This window comes from Propithecus coquereli, unplaced genomic scaffold (genome assembly GCF_000956105.1).
Source record: "Propithecus coquereli isolate 6110/MARCELLA unplaced genomic scaffold, Pcoq_1.0 Scaffold125, whole genome shotgun sequence".
NCBI lineage: Eukaryota > Metazoa > Chordata > Mammalia > Primates > Indriidae > Propithecus > Propithecus coquereli.
Window position 1 is genome coordinate 6,785,331 of NW_012136636.1, and position 14,993 is coordinate 6,800,323.

General features: G+C 42.3%; 1 protein-coding gene across 1 annotated transcript in view; it reads right to left on the bottom strand.

Moving 5' to 3' along the window:
- Nucleotides 1-14,993, bottom strand: part of COL4A1 (collagen, type IV, alpha 1) — a 148,970-nt gene that overhangs the window by 86,039 nt on the left and 47,938 nt on the right. Inside the window, exon 2 of the mRNA XM_012637938.1 lies at nt 1,198-1,260. Within this exon, the coding sequence (XP_012493392.1) occupies nt 1,198-1,260 (63 nt within the window). The remainder of the gene's footprint in view (nt 1-1,197; nt 1,261-14,993) is intronic.

Genomic DNA, 14,993 nt, shown 5'->3' on the forward strand with positions numbered 1-14,993 from the left:
AGTTAAATTAAAAAAAAAAAAAAGTCTTTGCGCTACAAGAAACACTTGCTTCTGCTTTAAAATACTTCTTGAAAATGCACGCTGGAACCAGCTAGAAAAAATTCCCAAGTAAGAGAACAAACAGAGCACAAAGATGAATTATAGTTGCTAATGAAAGAACTGCTTTCACATATTTCATTCATTTAAAAACTATCCAGGTAATACTAGTGCCACCAACTGTCGGGCATATTTTTTAAAATAATAATGTTAGTATTTCAGCAAATAGCTGAAAAGAAAGAATTTTCTGTGAAGCAGAATTTGCTGAATTTCCAAAGTGTGAGTCTATGACTCTATAAAATCTTTGGCATGCTGTGGAGAGAGTAAGAAGTCACACCCTGGCCCAAATGACACCTGCAGCTCCCTGGAGACAGGGCGTGCCCTGGACAGCAGGCTCCATTCTGCAGGGCCCAGCACGGGGCTCACTGAGCGGCTCCTGGTGATGGTTCTGCACCACCACACCTGCTTTCCACGGAGACTCGAAGGCAGCATCCAGAGGCTGCACTGTCCCGCGGGTTAAACCCAGACAGCCACCCCATCTCGAGCCAACTGAAATGCACAGATACAACTTGCCTTCCAGAGAGAATTACCTTTGTCTAGATCTGTGGCCCTTAAATGAGAAGGAGGAGCAGAACTTGTTTAGAAGAAAATATGACTTTACATTTGGGAAATAATAAATACTACTTTTATAAATAAATCTAGACAAGTATGTGATGGATAAAAACAATTGCATAAAAATACTAATTTGAATAGAAGGCTTTCAAGTTGAATAGAAACTTTTCTTTTTCCAGAAAAATGCTAAATTTAATTCTTACACACAAATTCCAAAAAGCACGCCTGAGTCAACAGATTTCCTGCCAATACACTTGTTCCTTCTAGAGTCAAAAAAGGAAAATAAACCAAATTCCCTTTTCTATTTTATTCACCACTTCTTATTATAATCTTTGGAGAATAGCTATTATAATAATATTATTACTCAAAAATAATGCTAAGCCCAGTTTTGCTTCATTTGTGTTGCTCTGGGGAAATTATTAAAACAGTAAAAAGGCTTTAACCTGAATTGCCGATTGTTTGGTTATTTTTAATGCATTAGTTTCTAATGATTTCCATGGTAATGACAATTAAAAAGGAATTGTTTTCCTCTAAATGTCAGCAACTCACCTTTTGTCCCTTCACTCCATGGCAGTCACATTTTCCGCAGCCAGAGCCGGCACAACCTCCACCCTGGAAGTAAGAGAAAACACCTTTAATTACAAGAACACTTTCACATTGAGGTCAATATTTGAATTTTTAGTATGATTTGGGCATCTTCCCCTATTTAGGGGAAATGTCCTGCTCTATTATTCCGAGCGCGATCTTATGGGGATTTGTCTGAATGGGGCTGTCGTGTACAGCTCCTTGGGGTGCACTTCTCTTGCCTAAACAGAAAAGATGACAACCTTTGAGTAGAACAAATCAAAGCATTACTTAGTCCAAAAAGTGAAGGATGCCACCTATGTACTTTTTGTCCTTGGTTGATTTCTGTTCGAAATGCCATCACCCAGGGATTATTTTAACAGGACACCACCCACATTTGCAAGGCTATCAAAAGATCCTGCTTCTGATAGGGGAGTTCCAGACCCAAGAGCACAGAGGCTGAGGGCTTCGAGGGCAGAGTCCACGTTTCATCCCTCACATTCCGAGGCACATGAAGGCACACAAAAGTTTGCGTTGAAAGAGAATAAATGAATGAGCTGATTTTTAAGCCCAAATCTTAAGGAACTGAATTTTGAATTCAATTAAAGCTTGAAAGTTCAGTTAAAGAAACTTCAACAACACAATGTTCTTGTAGTTCATTTCTAACCTAAAAATTAATGTTAAAAATGCAAGAAAAAGAATCCAAGTGTGTGATAAAAGCTAGAGAGGAAGGTAAATAATGTGCCTACCAGGTGCCACAAATAGTCAGCTGTCATCTCACTGAATGATCATGACAATTGTTTCGAGATAGTATTACTATCCCCATTTCACAGACGCAGCAACTGAATTACAAGGTTTACTATAACATGCTAGAGAAAGGTTGAAATTAGAACCCAAGTTCAACTTCCATTATGTGAAGTTGCCAACACATTAAAAGATTAACATACGACGGTACATGCGCACCTTTGCAATTTCCTTAGAATAATCTAGATTTTAAACCATGATAGACACAGGTATTGTGGACAAAACGTAGAATAATTAGTTAATAAGCTTTATTAGAGGCTCTGCTTTAAGTCTGAAATAAAATTTATACCCATATTCTTCTTCAGATGATAATAGTTTCTTGAAAATAAAATCACACTATTAATAGTAGTGTGATCATGAGAAGTCTATATTTTTAACAACATACTCAAATCTTAGCTTCATTGCTATGGAGATCTTCTGCATAAAACAATTACATCTGGAGATGTTTATTTTGTAAAGCTAAATCTGAACAAGTGCCTGCAAGACAGTAAGATGTTCTTAATTTTAAATTTTGGAAACAGGGACAACTGACTCCAGTCCAAACAAATTCCAGAGGTTATGGATCTGTTTTTTTCTCTGACTCACATTTTAGGCAATTTTCAGCGTACACTCTCATAACCTCCTAACATTTTTAAATCAATCCATGTGCACAGTTTTGCTTCATAATCTGCATTTTGGTGACCACTCAGAGTCATCCAAGGAAACAAGGTCAAAATCCGCAACCTGTGTTCCAGAAGGTTCATCACGAATGCACAAATCAAGTCCTGAGAGACCTCAGCAGACATTCTTAACCCAACTACCATCATCGAACATCTAATCCCCAGGTGAGGGTTAGATGCTCCCTACCTAGGATCCCGTGAAATGTTGACTACGTGCCTCTATTGGGAGATTTATCAAGTGTTTTTTATTGTTCTTTACTTGTATGTCTGCCTGGTACACCCTGAGCTCTTTGGGAGCAGCCCCGAACCTTGTATTGAGCCTGATTTAGACTGTATTTCATCTAAGATGACATGGATTGCAAAACCCACACTAAAAAATAAAGAAGGGTGCTAATTAAACAATGACACGTCATCAACTCTTAAATCTTCCCAATTTCAGAATTGTTAAAACATTAATAAATGGGCATCCTCAAATCGATGAAATTGAGTAGTAGGTTCCCAATTACCGTTGTTTTGTTGGTGGTGTTATTGGTGTTATCCCTTTAATCAACCTTAAATAACAACTGTAGATGACAAGCCAGTGACATTGTGTACCTCAAGTCCTGGTATATGAGCGCATAAAAGCACGGTGGAGAAATGCTCCAAGAAAGGAACTCAGCGATGATTGCATGATCGCTCCAGATCACAGAGTAGCCAGGGAAGAGCCAGGGAATCTTGGGGGATGCCCTGGATCCTGGAGCTGTCCGGAGCAGCTATCCCATAATCAGGTTAGCCCCCAGGCCAGAAAAGCCCAGAAGGTGAGGCAGTTCCAAGTCCCTCTGGGGATCCAGGTCAGCTTCTTGCTGGGATTATGTCATTCCCCACAATGTATTTGTTTTTGAGCCGGGTTCAGAAACACATCTCTGTTCTTTAAACTCTGAAATTGTGTCTCACTTTTACAGACAGCGAAAGGAAAAACCAACCAGGCTAAGACCCGTTTACTGGCAGAGTCCATTTGGGAAATGTCCACCAATTACCCAGGCTTAGTTGGCAGACACCTGACAAAAGCCTGAAGTAGTACCGACTTTCTACCCACAGGTCAGTGGTGGCTTCTGTGAAACAGCAGATTAGGCACAGAATCAAAGGACTAAAGCTGAAAGTGACTGTGTGGTAATTCTGGGTTTTTCTCTTCTGAAATGTTGATAAAATCTCAGAAGCTTATCTTCATTCAATCTGGGAGAAGTTATAAAAATGAATTTCCTGGCACTGGTCCTTTAGGTCACCAGTGACTGCCTTAATTACTGTGGACTCCAGATAAGAGGCTGCAAGGCCATGATTGTGGACGTTGAGGTCAAGTTGCTTCTTGTGCTTTTGCTACAGAAATACCCCCAGCACGTGCAGGTGACAAATGAGCAGTTTTACCTTGGGCAACACTTCAGGTCCTAACAAACACTGGGGAAATCCAAATGGGAAATAAAGGACTGGCTCCATCCCTGCCCTGACCCCACCAGCCTCACTGCTTGTGCTGTATATTAACCAAAAAAAAAAAAATTAAATCCCAGATCAAAGACATTTATGGCTTTATTCATGTAGGGAATTTTATTACTAATTCCAGCCCTAAAAGGCAATTCCAAATAATTGATCATTGTAATAATAATTAAAGTATGGTTAGCTGTTCAGAACAAAAGATGTTTTTAAGGCGATGATTTTTGTGTCACAATCTGGGTAGTCTACAATCTTATACGAATGGTTTTATTTTAAAAAATACAACTAAATTTTAAAATAACAACTGTGTATCATAAGATACACATTTACCTTTTTAAATACAATCTATTTTGAAATAATCATTATTCTGGTCCTTTACCATTTCCGTTATATTTACAATGGCGCTTGCTGGGCTTCGCCCTGGCATAGGGAGGTATTTTAGTTACTACTCAAGGGTACTCTGCTAAAAAGAATACAAATGATGCTCTAAGTGTCTCTTTTCAATCAGGTATAATGTATAATTTTTAAATAGCTAATTAAAATAAAAGCCTTAACTAACGCAAGTCTTAGCCCTCTGTTGTAAATTGCTATCTTTGAAAGGGGTACATAAACTATACAGGCTACTCAGATTCACCATTTCATTGGTGACTTGCCATGTTCAAGGCTATATCATAAATTTCGTGATTTCCTGAGGAATTATATGTTGCATCTGGATCTCTCAGCAAAATCAAGATAAATGCAGTCTGGTAGACCCCAACAGCTCCCTATTGGCTACACATCTGAGGGCTTTTATAAGGGCTGTGCATTCTTCCCGATGTCTGGAATATGCTGGCTCCGTGGACTAGCTCCCAACCCATCTGTTTCAGATCTAGAACGGGAAGAACTGGTACATTCTGTGAAGTACTCATACTCTTTCTTCCTGCCTTTCCCCTTATTGGCGTTCTCACATCAAGTAAATGATCTCCGAGTCCCTGGAGCAATGCCCGTGTTGTGTTCCCATGAGATGTACACTTAATCCAAATGGTCACAGTGGAGGGAAGTCATTCATGAAGCAGAGGCCACTTAGAAAATGGGGAATGAGGCTGGAAGATCTCAAAGGACAAGAAAGGTGTGAGTTTTGGTCTCTCTTACGGAAGTAGACCATCCATGGCCACCAGCAACATGTGTAAGCCAGACCAGTGGAGAAAAGAGAACCCTAGAAAGCTCTCAGGGTGAGAAATTCATCATTTATTCTACTAAAACTGTAGGAAAACAATGAAAACCACACCAATTTTGAAAGTCCTTTTAGCCTCTTCCTAGTAGACCACGAAGCCTAAAACTTTACCACAAGAGTATAATAATTTGTCTCCAAATGGAAGCTGAACTGAATTAACTGTGTTTGAAACAGAAAAAAAATATTAGTTCCCAATGAACTCTGTCAGACACACACGCACACACATTACTTCAATAGCAGAGATCAACTTTAAACGAAAACAAAAAATACAATATGAAAGGAATGCAAAAGGTACTACAAAGTAATCCCTAAACCAAATATCATTTATATTCTTTAAGAGTCACTTTAAATTTTTCAGGATATATTAAAACAATTAATACTATTAGATTTTTCTTTCATGCTCTGATTAAAATATTCAAGGAGTTGAACCATCAGTATTAATGTTATAAAGTAGGTTAAGTTCTAAAAATACACAAAGATGCTACAGTATACAGTCCTGTTGCCAAAGAAGGAAGGGCAGGCAGGGAGGGCAAAGACTTCAATATGAAATAAAGCCTATTTCCGCTCTTTCTCTGGTCTACAGACCAACAGGGCATGCTTCTCAATATTAAAGAGAGTTCCATTCGGGAGGATGCAAGAGAAAAAGGCTCACTAATTCTGTTTAGAGACTAAACAGAACTAAAGAACTAAAGAACGCCAGCTGCTATGCTACTGTGTGTGTGAGAGAGAGAGAGGCAGGGACAGGGACAGAGACAGAGAGAGGATGCTGTGTCATACAGTTGTTGACTGGGACGTGCCTACTGTACGAAGGCATATTTGGAATGAGTTAAACAGAATGAAGTCCTCAATTTTCTGGTTTTTTTTCCCCCCTGCTTCTGATGGAAGATAGACCTTTAACATCGCAGCTTTAACAATTTTTATGTGTCTCACATCCCACCAAATAGGGACATGTGGAGATCTGCCAAGTCTAAACAGCTTATCTTTCAAATTCCTTTTCGCATTCCCTATGCAGTGCAAAATGTCAAAATAGTTTCGTGGTGATATTGCTGCCCCAATATTGTTCCTAGTTGCAGCACTTCTTCGGGGACTCTTCTGAATAATTATCTACCCAACCAAAAAAATATGTGGAGACAAAAGAATGTATTTTAGGGGCACTTGGGCAGAATTAAAAGTGTGCACAAAGCAGGGAGGTGCAGCCTTCGCGCTCCTGGTGGGATCATTGAGTGGAACAACCCCGACCCCGTGGAAAACCGCCTGCGGCCTCTGCTGAGGTTGGACACTCACCCCCGCCCGTCCCCACAATCCCACTCGGAGGGACACGCCCCCACAGGTGTGCATGCAGATGCGCATCAAGAGACACACGCACACATGTACGGAACTGAAACAATTTTAAGGAAACAATATTTATCCTTATCAGGGCAGCTGGAGTTCGAGCTTTTCAAGTCTATTATTTTTAATTCTACTTCATTCACAAAAAAAAACGCTGGTGTAATAAATAAAAGATGACCACACGCAAAAGCACCAAGAGCTCACACTCTTTTGGGATATTAAAATATCATAAAGAAATATAGAATGTATATGGGGAACTGATTTCCTCACTTCTACCCTGTCTGCAAATTTAACTGGCATATGCTACTTTCGTAATTCTTGTTTTAACTTTTTGTTTACTTCCATGAGATTCTGCAAAACGGCTCTCCCCACTTCCACGTACTGTCCCTCTGCCCCAGGAATGTCCTGAAAAAGAATCTTGAAAGCTATCCCCCAAAAGAGCACACTGTGTATGATCGCATTATATTAAGCTCAAGAACAGGTGCACCCATCCATGGGGAAAGAAGTCGGAATTGTGGTGACCTTCAGTGGAGGTGACTAAGGTGGGGTGAGGGAGGTTTCTGGGGTATAGGAAGGGTTCCTACTTGATTCAGGTGGTGATTGCATGGGTGTATACAGCTGTAAAACTTCACTGAGCTGAGTACTTACAATTTTTGCATTTTTTTATATTTCAATAAAGTTAGAAAAAAAAAAAACATGCTCAAGAATGTTCACAGCAGCACTATACACAGTAGCCCCAGCTGGAAACAGCAGAGTGGATAGAGAAACAATGGTATATAGTCATGGAACGGAATCCCACGTCGCACCGGGAGCAGGCTAGACACAGATGGATCACGAACATCATATGCGACAAGCTGAAGCCAGGCCCCAAGGAGAGCAAACTGGGTGATGCTATATAAAGTTCAAAACTAAACAAAATGAAGTTGGAAAGTGGTTATTCTTGAGGGCTATTAATGACTGGAAGGGGACACCAGGGACTTCCTGGGTTCTGGTAAAGTTCTGGGTCATGACCTGGTTTCGTGGTGTGTTCACTTTGTGAAAAATGCATTGAGCTATGCCCTTAGGATCTGTTGTTTCCATCAGTGTTCTAAACTTCAATAAAATTTATCCTCCCCAAAATGTGCAGGGAATTAGATTAATAACAAAATAGAGATTAGAATACAGGCCAAATGTTGCAGTACAAATAATAATTTCTTAAAAGCTTACATTTGCACAAAACTTTTGGGCTTCCAAAAGTGCAGTACTGTGGATTTAAGGGTGAATTAATTTTTCTCCCTTATTCTCAAGGAGCTCAAAATCAACATGATTTTCATCTGCATATGTTTTGTTATTATTTTATCATCATTTTGTTTTGATTAAGGTAAGATAGACATAATCCCAAAGACATGAAAATAATTCATCATCATTAATTCATCTGAAAGGAGAATCTAGTTAAATAAAATAATATTTCTGTTCCATTCGATAATGGAAGATGTAGAAACAGAACAATCCTTACTACTGTTTAGAGTTACAAAATATTTCTCCTCTTACTTGAAAACAACTACAAGTGTTGATACATTCTTGGCAAAAAAAAAAAAAAAAAAATTAGCATGAAAAATGTGAGAAACAAACTGAATTTCTAACATGTAGCACCTCTCTCTCTGTGTTGTAGCATGACTAAGACATCTACATGTGAGATGCACGCTGTGTTCTGGTTCTCATTAGAGACCAAGTTTGCAGAGCTGTGCGGGGCTCCCACAAACAGCAGGCATTGAGGAAACGGGGGTGCGTGTTGGCTTCTCTCACTTCTAACATGTGATTGCAGTTCTGGTCTCATGTTTCAGGTCACACAATTTTGTTGACTCATTTTCATTTCTTCTCTTGCCTTTCTCCCACTAACTGGGGGTGGACATTAAATGTTCCTGCTCTGGGAATAGGATGGACTAGAGAGAAGGATGATGAAGCCCAGTTTTTCACCTCCAGGTCATTGGTCTTTGTCCAGCTGCAAACAGATGGGACTATAATTAGCTGCCATGTGACATTGCTTCACTGGACGCGGCATGTGAAATGAGTTGGTGGGCTTCGTGTGTGTCCACGGGAACCCATGGGTGGAAACGCCCCGCAGAGGCGTGCCTGGGGCCAGCCCTCCCTCAGTGGTTAGTCACGGCCTGGTGCAGGAGTGCAGTGAGCACAGCCTGTCCTCCGCTCAGGCCCTGCTGGGCCTCTCCCAGGGCACAGGATGGCCCCCAGGCAAATGCGTGGGCTTGAGAGACTGTCCCTAGGAGCAATCTCCCATTAACACACTTCTGTCTTGGCCACTCTCCGCAGGTCCTTGGGTTCTCCCCCTCTCCAGCCTGAGCTCCCACCTGGGGGCCATCACGGATAGCCCTTATTCCACACCCACTCGCCCCTTCAAAGACTCTGTCAAGAAAGCCGCAAACATCTATTTGTCAGCCTCCCTCTGAAGAACAGCAAATTTTACCCAGGCAGGCATGAAAAAAAAATGCTGGACTATTTCCTCCAGCTTTGCTAAAATCCGCACCTCCTCTGTGGCGTTGAAGTTCATGGAGCCCTTTCAGCTATTTTTTGTTTTTCTTGTTTTCTCTGTCTATGGGTCCCAAACACAAACGAGTCTGCGTTCCGTCCACATCGTGGTGCTACCCCAGCCTGCGCCTACCACAGAGACATTCACCCTCACTTCTGACGTCTGAATCTCGAGTCCAGCCCAGGCAGGACATCCCCCAGTGGCCCTGCCAGCCACTCACTCACGGACCAGGCACCCCATGCTAAGAATACAGAGTCGGGCACGTGAGTGAGCCGGATGAGGGAGGGAGAAATCTCGAGACAGCAGAGCGTGACAGACATTGGAGGAGGAGCCTCTGCCCCACCAGAGAAACCCAGGACCTCCACAGTGGGTCTCACTTGAGCCTCACTGTGAACAGTCGTGGCAATTTGCCCGGGAAGAAAAGGGACTGAGGGAGGGACGGCAGGGGCCCTGGCTGGGAGGCAACACAGGTGCCAGATGGAGAGGTATGAAGATAGCACATTCCTGCGGCAGACAAGGAGTTCACCTTTCGAGGTCTTGGCCACACAGCATTAGCATAATGGCCTCGAGCTGATGTGCAGATTCGTGGTGGCAGCACGGTCTTCTCTTCCTAAGTTCCACTTAGTACCAGTAACATTGACACTAGTAAATAAGTCTGTGGTTGCCATCTTAAAAGTGATAGCGTATTTACAGGAAGATTTAAACCAACTCCGACAACTGGGCATAATAGGTGCCTTCTTTCTTAATGCCTAGTCATAAATAAACTACAGTTTAATCTATTGTATACACAGTTTCCCAATTTAACATTTAATTTAAAAGCATGTTTTTAAACCGAAGTACAATGTGCTATCTTCAAGCCCATCTCTGCTATACAGGTTGAGCATCCTAATCCCAGAATCCAAAATCCAAAATGCTCCAAAATCTAAAACTTTTGAGCACCAACATGATGCCACCAGTGGAAAATTCCACACGTAAGTACTTATTGATATGCTGTATGTATAAGGTGTGTATGAAACATACATGAATTTTGTGTGTGGGTTTGGGTCCCATCCCCAAGACATCTCCTGATTTCGGATATGGGATACTCAATCTGTGTGGGCTTAAGGTTATAAATGTTTGAAAGGGTTGGAGAAGAACTCAAAGGAGGGAAGGAAGAGGAGGATGCGGAGCCTGGTCTCTGGCACCAGCAAGGGGCCTGAGGCCGCTCCCTGCTTTGGATTTGGGTGTGGAAGTAAGAACTGATAAAAGTTGGGACCTTAACTATCTTTGCCACACATCTCTGGGTCTCTAGGTCTCGCCCCTAGATGTGAATCCCATGTTTCGGGATGTTTCTGTTAACATCTTTGCATCATCGTCTTAGCAACCACCAATTATCTTTAAACAGCTGTTCCAAAGGCAGCACGCTTCTGCCGGACAGCGGGTCTGCAGAGACAGAGAAACCGCCCCTTGGCCTTGAAGAATGCCTCCTGAGTCCCACCCACAATCTCTTCTTCATTATACTTTTAGAAAAACTCCTAATTGGGTCTAAAATTGAAATCAAAGGAACACTTAGCAAACTTCTGATGTCTTTCCTTCTGTGACCCAGAAAATGCACTGCACAGTATCACATTAATGAAAAATTCCAAACAAGTGCTCTGGTTTAATGCCACGCCACATAGGTTGACTGGACAGCTGTGAAGAGGGGTTTATGCAGAGGAAATTTTCCCATCAACAGAACTGTCTTTAAAAGCGTATCTTGAAGGCTCCACGTGCTCCTGGGAAGGAGTAGGTGAGCGGCACACAGGCAGGAGGACCCCTTCATCCCGAGTCCGGTGAAGCGCGGCCAATTTTGCACTTATCCCATTGCGTTCCACTGGCTGATCCTTTAAGGAGCCCCACAGTTTGTAACACACTTAAAAAGGAAACACGAAAAGCCTGAGTGACTAGTGAAATATTTCAACTATGACTGACATGCAGCTCAAAAGCAGAGTTTAATAAAACCAGTGGTAACAGTATCGCCACTTTTTTCCCCTTAACCAATTAAATATTTTAAATCATTGCTGATTTCGCATCTGTCTCCTCCCCAGCACAGTGACATCACTGATTTCCGCCAGCCTAGGTCTGGAATGTGACCCAAGTTACATGACGCCCCTTCTCTTTCTGTTCCCATCCTAATGGGATAAATTCCTCTTCTCGAAAGCGGACAGTCAGCCCTCCTTCTCTATGGGATTGGGGAACGTGTGACCGAACAGTGTGCGACTCGTACTCGGGAATGACTCAATGAGCACTTGCTGCCTGCCTGGCGCTGCACCTGGGATTGGAGGGTGGAGGATGGCTCCGACACGAACTGCGCTCTCCAGAAGGTCTGCAACTGAGAGATGGGGGGCTGTGGCCCCTGCCAGGCTGGCCCCATACAAGAAAGTGGCTAGAGCAGCAGGAGGGGGCAACATACCCCAGGGGAAGAGGCCTTTGGCTTCCCCTAGATGGGAGCTGCAGACCAGGCAGGTGCAGGGGCTGCGGGTCCTGGAGGGCCGCGTGGGCTCTGGCTCACTTTCTCACAGGCTGGGGGCGATTAAAGGTTTCCAGTGAGGGAGACAAATCCCATTCTCTGGATCTTGGTGACATTGGTCTGAGAGAGTTGTGGAAAGCGGCTCAGCATGAGAGGAGGAGAGAACGGGAAGTCCTGAGAGCTGCGAGCAAGCCACGGAGGAGTTACCCCTCACGATCAACCCCACGCTATGTGGAAGAGCGTAGGAGGTTTTCCGAGTGTGGCTTCGAGGGTGACAATTCCCGCAGCAGCAGTGGGAAGGACGTGAAGGAACGAGAGGGAAGGGAATACTGAAATGCCTTATTTTATGATAGGAGAAAATAATAGGTTTTCATTTTCTGAGTTGGCAACTCTACTGTCAATTAGACAAATTTCATGTGAAGATTTTTATTCTATTTGTCAAACTGCATATCTCAGATTCTTATCTATCTTATTAAACTTATGATTATATTCATTAATGTAAGAAAAAATGCAAATTTTTTACACAAAAAATAATACAGCTCCAGCAGCCAATCCCAAACTCCATTTCCGCCTCCTCCCCCGGAAATCTCCAGCCAGAGCCACTGGCTCCTAAGTCACTTGCTGGAAGTTCAAGACTTGTCCTGGGCCCAGGCGGGACTATGAACAGGGCATGGCGCCTTCCCTCAGGAATATTCTCGTCCAGAGGGAGAAATACACACATAAAACTAAACAATGTGACTGAATTACTGTTACTGCTGCTACAAAAGTACGAGATGCTCAAGAAGGAAAAATTACTGTGGACTAGAATGATGACACACTGAGGGAAAGAGAGGAAGAAGGCGGAAGAGAATGAACACCTGTTTAACACAGTAACTGCCACATGAGTTGTATTTAACTCACGCTAGCTTTGAGCCCAGGGCCCTGTGAAGCATAGGGAACTCACACATCTCTTCACCTTGGGAGCCTCATGGTGCACAGAAACTCACGCTGCCATGCTGCAGCATACATGTTACGTGATGGGTGGCCCCTGGGCAAAACCCTGCATGCAGTTGGCTCGTGAAAATCTTACTTGATGTTCTTATTGTTACAATTTATATTGACAATTTAATTGCATATAATTCATGCAGAGAAAACAATAAAAAATAACCAATTTTTCATTAAATTAGAAAGGATCGTTTTGTTTTCTAAGTTTTTGTCCTATTTTCATAATAAAACTCCATGGCCCCAAGGAAAAACTTTTTTTTCTAGTGTGGCAGTCAGTGTGTTAACAGATGCGCCCGTCAGGACCGGCTGGGGCTGGGCTCTGTGTGTAGGCTTCCCAGAGGAAGCCTGGGGCCCTGCGCAGTGGGCAGGATGTCAGAGCCCGGATGGCAACCGAGGACATTCCAGGAGGAAGCAGTGGAACCAAATATGGAGATGAGAAAGCACAGAGGAAGTGTGAGGAACATGGAGAAGTCTACAGAGGACTGAACCACAGGGGTATTTACAGTGCGTTTGAAAGTGCAGATTTCAGCCACGTGGCGAAGGGTTCATGAAGACCCCATGCTCTAGGATGGGGAAGCCATAGGAAATTTCAATAACAGAGATAGCAAAACGGGTATTCTTTCTTGTGGGATAGAATCTGGCCACACACTATGCATCAAACAAGCATATTATATTGGTTAATTTACTACTACTTCCATTTCACAGAGAGACTATAAAAGATCTTTTTATGATAGCAATCATAGTTGTTCATCTTTCTTGTCAGATATGGTACATATCTTAGAGAAATCTGCATGTTTAGACTAATCCCAGTCAGCCAGAATGAAAATAAAATGTAATTTTCATAACTGCACCCAAAGACCTGACTTAATTACAAACTTTTTAAAATTAAATGGAAGAATTTATACTCTTTATAAATGACAGATTCTAAAATGCTGCAGTACAGCACCCAAAACCCAGAAAAATCACTCTTGGAAACATCACTCCCTAAGAATAATATTATCTTAAAGACTCAACCAAAACGTAAACAGAAATTGCATGTAATAAACCCTGCCGAATAATGAACACCTGCAAAAAATACCGAGTACAGCAAACCCTCTCTGCACTCGACAAGTGGTCCGAGATCCATCTGGAAGATTTCCATGTAACAGCCTTCCAGGTCACGTGCAAATTTGAGCAGAGCAGCAACAAAACCTTCCATAAGTATGTGGAAGATAATGGCTGGTGGACCAAAAATGCTACTCTGCAAACCATAAATGGCACTTTCAGAGGACCTACCTAAAAACACAAGTACGTTTATGGTTAAAAAAGAAAAAAATGAGGTAAACCACAAGAGAAAGTTGAAAAACCACATTCAAAGTCATGGTTTGTCAGTGTTGGCTGTGGTTTCTCAATGACACAGTGGCTGAGGATGCCAAGAGGTATCTCCGGAGGGTCCGGTGAGACGCTGTGGTCACTGCGCATGGCTAGTGTGTGGAGATGTCTGGTTTCCAAACCACACTTCCCCACCATATTCCTGAGCACAGTCCTACTCTTAAAGTATAAAAATAAAGAAAATAAATAAAGTTTACCAGCACCCCTAAAACCAAGTGGTCTAATTCATTGAGAGATGTACTGCTACATAGCTATAGAAATCTGTTGTGGCTTCAGAAAACCTTCTTGTCTTTTCCAAGGGAACATAAGAAAAATGTTTAGCAGCCTTAAGCCATTCATAATTTGTTATAAAAATAAATATGAAATAAATAAATAAGGGAAATGTAACTCATTCCATTTCCCTGCTCCTTCATTGTGAATAATACACAAATAGCTACGGTTCCTTTATTCTCTTGTTTACATTCACGAAATATCTATTTTCTGATTACCTAAAGCATGTGCAATATAACAGGGCTATAAGAGACTTGTGAAAATAAGAATGTAGTTTCTTTTTTTTTTTTTTTTTTGAGACAGAGTCTCACTGTGTTGCCCGGGCTAGAGTACCGTGGCATCATCTTAGCTCACAGCAACGTCAAACTCCTGGGCTCAAGCGATCCTCCTGCCTCAGCCTCCCAAGTAGCTGGGACTACAAGCATGTGCCACCATGCCTGGCTAGTTTTTTTCTATATATTTTTAGTTGTCCAATTAATTTCTTTCTATTTTTAGTAGAGACGGGGGGTCTCGCTCTTGCTCAGGCTGGTTTCGAACTCCTGAGCTCAAACAATCCACCCGCCTCGGCCTCCCAGAGAGCTAGGATTACAGGCGTGAGCCACCACACCCGGCCAGAATGTGGTTTCTTATGACAAAGCACTTACTAAACATGTTAACATCTAGAAAATTCTAGAA